Genomic DNA, 12,699 nt, shown 5'->3' on the forward strand with positions numbered 1-12,699 from the left:
GAACTGAATGTATAGTGTTAACTAGGTCAGCCATAAGCAACAGTGAGGCACAAAGACCCTATGATAGGAGGGAGCATACATTGGAGAAAGGATGGCCATTGAATTGGTCTTTGTGGAAGAAAAATTGCTGCTGTATATAAAAAGAAAACTTAAAAGATTAAAGGAAGAGCTGCTTTATGAAAACTGTTAAAAAAAAAAAAAAAAACCCAAACCTAAAACCAGTATCCACATACCTGGGGATGTTTATGTACCCGACATAACATATTTTCATGATGTTCTTTCTCTTATAGCTCTGATGAGTAAAGTCTAATTTATGACTGGGGCTTGGACTTCTGCCATGCACTTGCTTTCCATTTATTTTCAGTACCACCTAGACAGTTAAGATAGTCTACATGGGCAAAATTTAGAGAGGTGGGTGTGGGGTATGAGGTAGTCCTTATTTAAAGTGTTAGAATTACATTTAAAGTGTCAAAAAAACCCATTTCTAGTAATGAATAAATTCACTATTTTTTTCCCATATTACAAAGCTGAGAAATTATCTCTAAGTCTAGGAGAATATTCTTTTGATGAAAATGAAGAACAATTAAAAGACATAAATATGAAAGAGAAGAATCTTGAAGAGTACTGGAAGAAAGCAAAGGAAATTCTACACAGAATAGAACAGCTTGAAAGAGAAAGAAATGAGGTTGGCTTTTTTGTTTCAAAGAATATAAAACTTTTTTCAAGTATTTTTCTATAATAGAGGTTGGAGGGTAAAAAATTTTTCTTGCTAAACTATTTTTTATATTTTAATGTTTTTTTAAAAAGATTTATTCTAGGGGCTTCTGGGTGGCTCAGTTGTTAAGTGTCTGCCTTCAGCTCAGGTCATGATCCCAGGGTCTTGGGATCCAGCCCTGCCTCGGGTTCCCTGATCAGCAAGAGGCCTGCTTCTCCTTCTCCCACTCCCCCTGCTTGTGTTCCCTCTCTCACTGTGTCTCTCTCTGTCAAATAAATAAAAATCTTTTTTTAAAAAAATCTTAAAAAAGATTGGGGCACCTGGGTGGCTCAGTGGGTTAAGTCTCTGCCTTCAGAACAGGTCATGATCTCAGGGTCCTGGGATCGAGCCCCGCATCGGGCTCTCTGCTCAGCAGGGAGCCTGCTTTCCCTTCTCTCTCTGCCTGCCTTTCTGCCTACTTGTGATCTCTCTCTCTCTCTGTCAAATAAATAAAATTTAAAAAAAAATCTTAAAAAAAGATTTATTCTAGTAAAAGAGTGAGGTTGTGAGTGGGGGGAGGGGCAGAAGGAGAGGGAGAAGGTCAAGCAGACTCCCTGCTGAGCATGGAGCCTGACACAGGGCTCAATCCCATGACCCAGAGATCATGACCTGAGCCAAAATCAAGAGTATGATGCTTAACCGATTGAACCACCAGATTTTAATGGTTTCAAATTTAAAATTCAGTTGATACTTGAGGAACCATCTTTGAACATGGGGGAAAAAACATTTTTAAAAGGTGGAAACGGGGCACCTGGGTGGCTTAGTTAGTCAGGGAGCTGCCTTCGGCTCAGGTCATGATCCTAAGGTACTGGGATTGAGTCCCACATCAAGCTCCCTGCTCATGGGAGAGCCTGCTTCTCCTCCCTCCACCTACTGCTCTGCCTCCTTGTGTACTCTCTCTCTCTCTGTCAAATAAATAAATAAAATCTTTAAAAAAAAGTGGAAATGATGACTGAAAAAATAAGAGACCTCGTAGATAGAGATCTAAGGTTGTATAATAAGAGTTAGAGAAGGGAGGGAGAGGTATTAATTCCTCTCTTTACATACATGTATATGTACATGTATATGTATGTTTCAGCATTTTTTTCTGTGTGTGTACACTTAGTGTCTCTGTATGTGCATGCATTTTTGTTTTTATTTTTTGAAGATTTTTAAAAATTTATTTACTTGACAAAGAGAGCACAAGTAGGCAGAGTGGCAGGCAGAAGGAGAGAGAGAAGCAGGCTCCCGGCTGAACACAGAGCCTGACGTGGGGCTCAGTCCCAGGATCCTGGGATCATGACCCAAGCCGAAGGCAGACGCCTAACTGACTGAGCCACCCAGACACCCCTATTTTTATTTTTATTTATTTTATTTCTTGAGTAGGCTCCAGCCCCAGTGTGGAGCCCAACAGAAGGCTTGAACCCATAACCCTGAGATCAAGATCTGAGCTGAGGTCAAGAGTTTGATGCTCAACTGACTGAGCCACCCAGCTGCCCCTGTGCATACGTTTATAAAAATAAAAGCATAGTGCTCAGCTTAGTATGACAGTATAGTAATTTCATTCTTTTAAATCACTAATATTATAGGTGATTATAATTTTATTTAAGTAGTCTTTTGTTAAGGGACATTAAGATTATATTCAATTTGTGACCAGTGCAGACAGCTCTAGAATAAACATCTTGATACATATATGTATGTATATATATATGTAACAGCTTTACTGAGATATAAATCACATTCAATTCCATTGACCTGTTTAAAGTATACATTTCATTGGTTTTTAGTATACTCCTAGAATTGTGCAACCATTACCACAACCAATCTTAGAATATTTTTATCACCCCAAAAGAAATCCCATGCCTTTTAGCAGTCAGTGTTCCTATTTCTCCCATCCATTCTCCATTCTCCGCACCTCCCCAGCCTAGGCAACCACCAAACTACTCTTAGTTGCCTATTCTGGACTTCTTATATAAATTGAATCATATAACATGTGGGCTTTTGTGACTGGTTTCCTTTATTTAGCATAATGTTTACAAGGTTTATACATGTTTATATCAGTATTTCATTCTTTTTTTAAAAAGCTTTATTGAGGGGCGCCTGGGTGGCTCAGTGGGTTAAGCCGCTGCCTTCGGCTCAGGTCATGATTCAGGGTCCTGGGATCGAGTCCCGCATCGGGCTCTCTGCTCAGCAGGGAGCCTGCTTCCCTCTCTCTCTCTCTCTCTGCCTGCCTCTCTGTCTACTTGTGATCTCTCTCTGTCAAATAAATAAATAAAATCTTTAAAAAAAAAAAAAGCTTTATTGAGATACAGTTCACTTTGAATTTATAGTTCATTTTGCCCATTTAAAGTATGCAGTTCAGTAGTGTTTAGTATATTTACAGTTATGCGTAACTATAGTCATTTTTAGAATATTTTCATAAAATATTTCCTTGTGTCCTTTTGTAGACAGTCCTATTCCCTGTCTTCAGACCCAGGCAGTCATTGATCTGTTTTCTGTCACTAGTTCTCTTTTTCTATAATTTCACATAAATGGAATTATAAATTTTTTATTTTTTTAAAAGATTTTATTTATTTATTTGAGAGAGAGAGAGCGAGCATGAGAGGGGAGAAGATCAGAGAGAGAAGCAGACTCCCCATAGAGCTAGGAGCCCAATGTGGGACTCGATCCCAGGACTCCAGGGTCATGACCTGAGCTGAAGGCAGTTGCTTAACCAACTGAGCCACCCAGGTGTCCTTTTTAAAAAAAAGATTTTATTTATTTATTTGACAGACAGATACACAGCTAGAGAAGGAACACAAGCAGGGGGAGTGGGAGAGGGAGAAGCAGGCCTCCAGCTGAGCGGGGAAGCCAATGCAGGCTTGGATCCCAGGACCCTGAGATCATGACCTGAGCAGAAGGCAGATGCCTAACAACTGAGCCACCCAGGTGTCCCGGAATTATATGTTATATAATCTTTTGTGTTTGACTTCTTTTACTTAATGTGTAATGTATTTGAGATCCATCAATGTTGTTTTTACAATATTTGCTCGTTTTTATGGGAGACTGAATATTCCATAGTATGGATGTACTACAACTTTGATTCACAAGTTGATGGTTATTTGGATTGCTTCTAGAACTTGGCCATTGTGAATAATGTTGTTCTGAACATTGGGTTGCTCTTCTTTTTGTGAGATTTACATTTTCATTTCTCTTGGGTAAATACCTAGGAGTGAAATCACTGGACAGCTATACCTGAAAGAAATTATGGACCTCTCTCATAGTGCATCTACTTTTACTTGCCATCACTCAAACAACAGAACACCAAAAGGAGAAAAAGTCTCCCCTTCACTCTGGGAGTGCTTATATTGTTCTTCCAGCACTTGCTATTAACAGAGACTAACATCAATGCTAGCTGTAGAATAGCAGTCCATCGAGTCTAGTTTCAGTTTTGCAATGTAGGGCAAGGAAGCTTGGGATGGATGTTGAGGAGCAATAAATTAATAACTAGTACATCCTGTAGGCCAAGTATACAACCGTCAGCGTTACCCTGGGATACTCCTTTACCATCATCTCATAGATGCTCTTTTTATCCTTCCTACTTTGATTTCCTCTTTCTTGGAGTCCATGTTATCCTCTTTTTTCTACATTTAAGGAAGTGTTCTCATACTTACTTTTTAAACAAATATGTTTTTCACTTCTGCTATCATATTTGTAGTTACCAAATCCTCTTTTTTCACTCCATTTAAATGATCTTACTCTTATTTCATGGACTTAAGACATCATTGGCATTCTTCTCTTAAATATATCAGTAATTTTCTTTTTTAAAAATCTTTATTTATTTGAAAGAGAGAGAGCATGAGTGGAGGAAGAGGGGGAGAGAGGTAGAGAAGCAGACTCCCCACTGAGCCCGGAGCCCGATGACATAGGGCTCAATCCCCAAATCCTGAGATCATGACCTGCATCAAAACTAAGGGTGGGGGCGCCTGGGTGGCTCAGTGGGTTAAGCCGCTGCCTTCAGCTCAGGTCATGATCTCAGAGTCCTGGGATCAAGCCCCGCATCGGGCTCTCTGCTCAGCAAGGAGCCTGCTTCCTCCTCTCTCTGCCTGCCTCTCTGCCTGCTTGTGATCTCTCTGTCAAATAAATAAATAAAATCTTAAAAAAAAAAAAAAACTAAGGGTGGGCCACTTAACCAACTGAGCCACCCAAGTGCCCCTCAGTGATAATTTTCATTACTTTTTTTTTTCTTCTAGGACACCTGGGTGGCTCATTCGGTTGAGCATCCCACTTCTGATTTGGGCTCAGGTCATGATCTTGGGGTCCTGGGATCAAGCCCCACGTCAGGCTCCACGCTCCACGGGGAGACTGTCTCCCTCTCCCTCTGCCCACCCCCCCCCGCCGCTCATGTGAACACTCTGTGTCTCACTTTCTCTCTCCCTCCCTCTCTCAAATAAATCTTTTTAAAAATTTTTTTTCTTCCTAACCCATCTTTTTCCTTTGAGCTGCCTTGCCTGTTTGCTTGCTTGCTTGCTTGCTGACCCTCTTTTTCCCTCCTTTTCTTTCCATCCCTCCCTCTCTTTCCCTCCCTCTCTTCCCTTCCTTCCTTCCTTGGTCTCTAGCTTTCTTCATATTTCTGGCAGTCTTTCGTTGCTACTCATATTTAAGAATCAGATACTGAAAGTCTTTCTGAAAATTTGTTGATGATGGATTCTCATTGGTTTAGTCAGGTCATTTTGGGGCAGAACCTCCAATGTCTAATCTCCTGCCTAGAGATTGTCAACCATTTTTCTGGAATCAAAATGGGAGAAGAGAGCTTGTGGGTCTTAGTATTCAGTATGTGAATACTTGCTTAGATATGTTTCTTTAGTATTCTGCTTTCAGCTTTGTTTGGTGTCCTCCAGTGTAGAAACTCTTTTTTATCCCTTCCAGAGATTCAAACTTCCCCTTTCGCCTGGGGAAGGAGGGAACCTTCTGGTTTTTAACAAGTCAACTGCTTGTTAAGTGTGTATATATGAGGGGTTGAGATCTAATAAGGCAACTTTTTTTTTTTTTTTTTTTTTTTTATTAAGTAGACTCCACACCCAGCCCGGAGCCCAGTGCTGGGTCTGAACTAAAAATCCTGAGATCAAGAACTGAGCTGAGATCCAGGTTGGACACTCAACCAACTGAGCTACCCAGGCATCCCTGTAATCCAACTGTTTCTTTTTTTTTTTTTTTTAAGATTTTATTTATTTATTTGACAGATGGAGATCACAAGTAGGCAGAGAGGCAGGCAGGGAGAGAGAAAGAGGAGGAAGCAGGCTCCCTGCTGAGCTGAAAGCCCGAATCGGGGCTTGATCCCAGGACCCTGGGACCATGACCTGAGTCGAAGGCAGAGGCCTTAACCCACTGAGCCACCCAGGCGCCCCAATCCAACTGTTTCTTAAACAGACTTTCATCCAGTCTTCCTATTTTTAGCTCCATCTTCATCCCATCTTCTAGAGGTTTGAACACCTCCAATTCCCACGCCTTTTGAGAGTTTGGCAGCCCATCCTAGGTAGTTTCTTAGCTTTTCCGATGGTCAGCTTTGAATTCAGCTTTATCAAGATTGCTAAGTATGTTATCATTCACCTACCTGCTCTCCAATTTCCAAACTTGTGTTGCCTTTATTTCTTCTTTCATTTCTCCTTGTCCTTGTGGATTTATGCCTTTTTGAAAACTGTTCTTTAATTGGTTTTCTTGGAAGGACCAAAAATAAATAGTGTTGTTAAATTCATCATATTTACCAGAAACCCTCTTTATTTGTTTGTTTGTTTGCCTATTTACTTCTCTCTCTTTATTTAAAAAAAAATTTTTTTTAATGGCACCTGGGTGGCTCAGTCCATTAAGCATCTGCCTTTGACTCAGGTCATGATCCCAGGATCCTGGGATTGAGCCCCTTATTGGTCTCCCTGCTCAGTGGAGAGCCTGATTTTCCCTCTGCTTCTGCCCCTCCACTCCTAGGTTATGTGTGTGCCTGTGCCCACACTCTCTTTCTCTCATTCTTGCTCTCTCTCAAATAAATAGAATCCCTTAAAAAAATTTTTAAAGGGGTGCCTGGGTAACTCAGTGGGTTAAGCCTCTGCCTTCGGCTCGGGTCATGATCTCAGGGTCCTGGGATCGAGCCCTACATCAGGCTCTCTGCTCAGCAGGGAGCCTGCTTCTCCCTCCCCCTCAGCCTGCCTGTCTGCCTACTTGTGATCTCCCTCTCTCTGTCAAATAAATAAAAATCTTAAAAAAATTTTTTTTAAAGATTTATTATTTTAGAGAAAGAGAAAGTTTTGGAGGTAGGGCAGAAGGAGAGGGAGAGAGAATTCCAAACAGATTCCTTGCTGAGTGTGGGGCCTACCAAGGGCTCAGTCTGAGAACCCTGAGATAACCAAAAGAGCTGAAATCAAGAGTCGGATGCCCAACTGACTGAGTTTTTTTTTTAGGTAGGTTCCATGCCCAATGTGGGGTTTGAACTCATGACCCTGAGATCAAGAGTTACATGTTCTACCAACTGAGCCTGCCAAGCACCTGCTTTATTCTTTATTTACAGTTGCAGAATAGTTTTTTGGTGGATATGGTAGCTCTCTCTTATGAGCATTTAGGTTATTTCCAACTTTTGGCAATTACAAACAGTGTTGTAGTTAATAACACTAACATTCTGCATTTACATGAGTACTTTCACATAAAAGTAAGATGTGCTTACCTTTACACGAGTATACCTATAGGATTTTTTTTGAAGATATGCACAGGTTTTATTATAAAAGATACTGTAAATTATTTCTCCATAGAGGTTGTACAATTTATACTCTCACCTGTAAATGTATAAGACTGTTTCCGTGTGCCCTTTTGATCTTTGCCAGTGTCCTAGATGAATGCTGTCTCAGTGTGGTTTTATTTCTCTTATTCCAAATGGGATGGAGCATTTTTTCATATGTTTAAGAGCTATTTATATTTCCTTTCCTGTTAACTGTTCATCTCCTTTTCCTATTTTTCTACACCATCATTAATCTTTTTCATATTTCATTGTAGTAGCTTTTTATAAATGTTAATAGAAAAATCATACGCCAAGATATAACACACATATTCTCTGTATATGTGTTGAATATCATTTGGCTTCTGGCCCTTTTTTCTTCTGAGTTCCTCCCCCACCCACCCGCATTGTTCTTGGTCTGTAGCAGAATTTTGTAAACATATTTTGGTTTTTTTTTTTTATGATTTTTTTTATTCTTTGTGATATTTAGAAAAGTCTTCTTCCCCTTAATAGTGTTAAAATACTGTTTTCTTTTAAAACAATCATTGCATTTTTTACAAAACAATATTTAGCTCATTTTGACTTTATTTTTGTGTAAATTCTGAGATAGGGATCCAATTTATTTTTTCCCCAGATGACTACCCAGTTGTCCCCACATCATTTATTAAATATATTCCCTTTTCTTCTAATGTAAATAGTCCCTTTTACTATGTATATTCTATTGGCAGTCATGAACTTTTCCTACATTATTTAAAGAGAGTGTAAATTGGATTATAAAGCAAATGGATTATTTTGAGATTCTTCACTTGTCATTTTTACATTATAGGAAAAACTACAAAGAGAAAAAGATAAGCATAATGTTTCATCTATGAACATAAATATTCAAAATACATTGAAACACCTCCATGCCGATAGTATTGGCAGAGGTCCTACAGCAGAAGATAAAGATAAAAGCAAGTCTAGAAAGCTTCAGAGTTACCAATCCCATGGAGTTCTGTCTACAGCATGTACAAATGATCACCAAATGAAGACCCTGTTAAAGAGTGCAAATCCAGTTACTGCTTGTTATAGGGAGAGTGGGCAAAATAAGACTTTATGTAAAGCCAATTCAAACTATAATCAAAATCTACATGAAGGAACAACTTTTGAAAAAAAGAATTCTGTTTCTCAATCAAGGTATAGTTTAATAATTGTTTCTAACTTTTATGTATTTATTCAAGTATTTTTTTGTGCAGTACTGTGTGCCACTCTGTTAAACCCTCAGATACAGAAATGATAAAATATGGTCTTGGGAGGAGTCTGAATGGAAATGTTGAGAATGGAGTTTGGATGGGAAGGTATAAGCCAGTTCATCTCGGGCCTTGAATGTCACACTCAGGATTTTCAGTTTTCCCTCATAGGACACGGGAGCCACTGAGGATTTTAAAGATTTTATTTATTTATTTGTCAGAAAGAGAGAGATTGAGAGAGCGAGCACAGGCAGACAGAGTGGCAGGCAGAGGCAGAGGGAGAAGCAGGCTCCCCACAGAACAAGGAGCCCAATGTGGGACTCGATCCCGGGACGCTGGGATCATGACCTGAGCCGAAGGCAGCTGCTTAACCAACTGAGCCACCCAGGCGTCCCGCCACTGAGGATTTTAAATTGAGTGACGTCAGATTTGAATTTTAGAAAGGATACTCAGAAAATATAACCTGAAACCCTATACCTGAAGTAACAATGTGCACATTGGTAATCCATTAACAATGTAGCAAAAACCAGTTTCTAAATTTAATTTGATAAAAGGGAGTAGTGTGTGCTAAAAATCTGGTTTAGGCTTACCTTTTCACTTGTTCCTTGCACCTCACCTCTAGCTGATGTCCCTTCTCACTCTGGTAGCTTATGGGTTCAGACCTGGGATTGTCGCATTTCTTAAAACCTTACTTGTGTTCTCTCCTCTAAAGGTTACTGTGCCAGGTAGGAAACTGAAGAGTATGCTGCTATATTCTGGGAAGGTTGCAGGGTGAGCAGGATATTAGGGAGATGGATTACATCATCACAACCCCTTTTTTCCTTTGCAAAACTGTTCTTGATGTCAGTTTTAAATTGATTTCTCAGGAATGTGGAACTGGAAAGCATTGAGATATGTTCTTGGGCCAGCCTTATTGCTTTCTGATTCTGTTCTCTCCTCCCCTCACTTCCTCATTCTTTTCTGTTTTCTTCTTTCCTTTTTTAAGTTTATGTATTTATTTCATTAATCTCTATACCCAACTCGGGGCTCGAACCCATGACCTTGAGATCAAGAGTCTCATGCTCTTCTGACAGAGCCAGCCAAGTGCCCCATGTTTTCCTCTTGCAAAACTTTTTTCCCATGTTTCTGCTGGCATCAGTGGTATTGCCCTTTGGTGTCTTGTGGTGTTTTTTTTTTTTTTTTTTTAAGATTTTATTTATTTGAGAGCGAGTGAGCACAAGCAGGGTGAAGGGCAGAGGGAGAAACAGACTCCCCACCAAGTAGGGAGCTGTACGTGGTGCTTGATCCCGACATGGAGTTCGATCCCTGGACTCTGGGATCATGACCTGAGCCAAGGCAAATGCTCAACCAACTAAGCCACCAAGGTTCCCCAGAGTCTTATTTAATGCCATTTTTGGAAAGGAGGCTATAACCATTACAAACACTACTTTGGCAGAATTTGATAGACTTTGGTAGACCCTGGTTCCATCTCCTTCTGCCTGCCAAATACCCAGAATTGCACCACTGCCTACAGAAACATTTGTCCATACACCAAACAGTATGTTTACTTTTAAAAATTTGGTGTCTATGGGGCGCCTGGGTGGCTCAGTGGGTTAAGCCGCTGCCTTCGGCTCAGGTCATGATCCCAGGTCCTGGGTTCAAGCCCCACATCGGGCTTTCTGCTCAGCGGGGAGCCTGCTTCCTCCTCTCTCTCTCTGCCTGCCTCTCTGCCTACTTGTGATTTCTCTCTGTCAAATAAATAAATAAAATCTTAAAAAAAAAAAAATTTGGTGTCTATTTTCTTTTAGTGACCATGTTTTTAAACATCCAGTTCCCGTTGTCAAAAATAGAAAGCAGCAGTTACCAGTAACAGGTATGTTTAAAAATATTTCTTCTTTGAGTTTTTAAGAAAACATATTTAGGTGACTAATACAGATAAAAATGTACATTGATATATTTCCCCTCTAGCATATAAGCCACACCTTTGACTCTCTTTCTGGTGTAAGGGCCTCAGTCACCTTTTACTGATAACCATAACCTTTCTGTTTATCTACCAGGGTGACTGGATATGTAGTACTGTGCTAAAGTTTATGAGAATCTTGACAATTAATATATTGTGTAAATGTCAGGTCCTTTTCATTAATCAATTTTCATTAATCAGAAGAACCTTACATGTTGCAGTTTTTTTTTCCCAGATCCATTTACATTATGTTCAGATATAATAAATAAAGAAGTCATCAGTTTTCTAGCAAGTGACAATCATTCCAAAATGTTAAAGTACAGATGCTCAGGTAAATATTCTTTAATTACAGTTTGTTTTGCAATTAAACTTTGTATGATATTAGTCAACTAGGATTTGTAGTAGTTCTGCCTGTGTGATTTAAACTTTATTTCCTTTGGAAAAATAAATCTGGAACATCATAAAATATTCAGATCAATACTTATCTGCATTTGCCTGTGCTTCCAGTATTTGTTTATATGAATCACCATAGCTAATACTTTAATACTTTATTATTATATTTTTGTCAGAATAACATCTACAAGGTTAACTTTTCTGAGTTAGGTAAACGTTTTTTATATTCTCAGAGAGCCAATAGGTATGTATTCTGGATAATGCTCTAAACATAAGACATTAAGTATTAAACAATATCTATTTTTATGTCTCTATTTAATGTATATATGTTCATAGTGTTCCATGCCCCATTATTTTATTTTTTCTGTAAGGCCCCTGTAAATGTGCCACAATGCTTAACCCAGCCCCTTTTCCTCCATACCCTGATATTTCTTTTTTTGGTGTCACACGCTGCTCTATGGGCAAAATTGAGGCTATTTTATATTAGGCTTGAAGTAACACTGTTCTTTAGTCTTGGATGTAGAGTTTGTCTCTATGACTCTAAAATTAGCTCTATCTAGCTATAATCGGAATCCCATCTCTTTTTTCCTCCCCATTTTAATACTTGTGAAATATTTCTTTTCATTACCTTTCTATTAATTAACTCCTTTTGGCCCACCTTAAACTATGTTCATTTCTCTTCATCTAAAAAAGAAAAATCTAAGGGCACCTGGCTGGCTCATTTGGAGAAGCATGAGACTCTTGATCTCAGGGTTGTGGGTTTGAGCCTCATGTTGTGTGTAGAGATTACTTAAGTCAATAAAAACTTTAAAAGTGGGGGGGGGGGGGGCGCCTGGGTGGCTCAGTGGGTTAAAGCCTCTGCCTTCCACTCGGGTCATGATCCCAGGGTCCTGGGATCCAGAGCCCCGAATCGCATCGGGCTCTCTGCTCAGCGGGGAGCCTGCTTCCCCCCTCTCTCTGCCTGCTGCTCTGTCTACTTGTGATCTCTCTCTTTGTCAAATTAAAAAAAAGTCTTAAAAATTTAAAAAAAAAAGAGGAGAGAATACTAAATACTTGATGTGACTTGCTGTCTCTTTGAGCATTCATCTATTCTTTCTTCCATCATTCATTATCAGATACCTGCTCTTTCTCCTTTCTCTTTCATTATATTAATTCCCTTCTTAACTCCCTGCACTTTGGCTTCTTTTAGTGCCATTCTACTAAACTTAAATGCTAAAGATTTCCTGAAGTCTCTTTTTTTGTGCCAAAACCAAAGACTTTTAAAAAAATTCTTATCCTTGGGGCACCTGGGTGGCTCAGTGGGTTAAAGCCTCTGCCTTCAGCCTAGGTCATGGTCTCAGGGTTCTGCGATTGAGACCCCCCCCTCCCCGCATTGGGCTCTCTGCTTAGCAGGGAGCCTGCTTACCCTCCTCTCTCTCTGCCTGCCCCCTCTGCCTACTTGTGATCTCTGTCAAATAAGTAAATAAAATCTTAAAAAATAAAAATAAAATAAATAAAATAAAAAATTCTTATCCTTTATGGTATTTCTGCACTGTTGACTGCCATTCCTTGAAGTCCTCTCCTCTCAGTAGTTTAAAGACACACTTCCCAGATCATCCACCTGTGCTCCCTGGAGGTATGCGGCGAACTCAAAAGGGCACTACACAATACTTTAAATTTTAAGTGA

The 12,699-nt window shown here is 39.6% G+C and overlaps 1 protein-coding gene across 1 annotated transcript in view; it reads left to right on the forward strand.

The window, feature by feature from the left end:
* TERB1 (telomere repeat binding bouquet formation protein 1) overlaps nucleotides 1-12,699 on the forward strand; it is a 49,330-nt gene that overhangs the window by 27,274 nt on the left and 9,357 nt on the right. Inside the window, 4 exon segments of the mRNA XM_047712114.1 lie at nucleotides 528-685; nucleotides 8,299-8,648; nucleotides 10,489-10,553; nucleotides 10,876-10,971. Coding sequence (XP_047568070.1) covers nucleotides 528-685; nucleotides 8,299-8,648; nucleotides 10,489-10,553; nucleotides 10,876-10,971 — 669 coding nt within the window.

This window comes from Lutra lutra, chromosome 17, assembly GCF_902655055.1.
Source record: "Lutra lutra chromosome 17, mLutLut1.2, whole genome shotgun sequence".
NCBI lineage: Eukaryota > Metazoa > Chordata > Mammalia > Carnivora > Mustelidae > Lutra > Lutra lutra.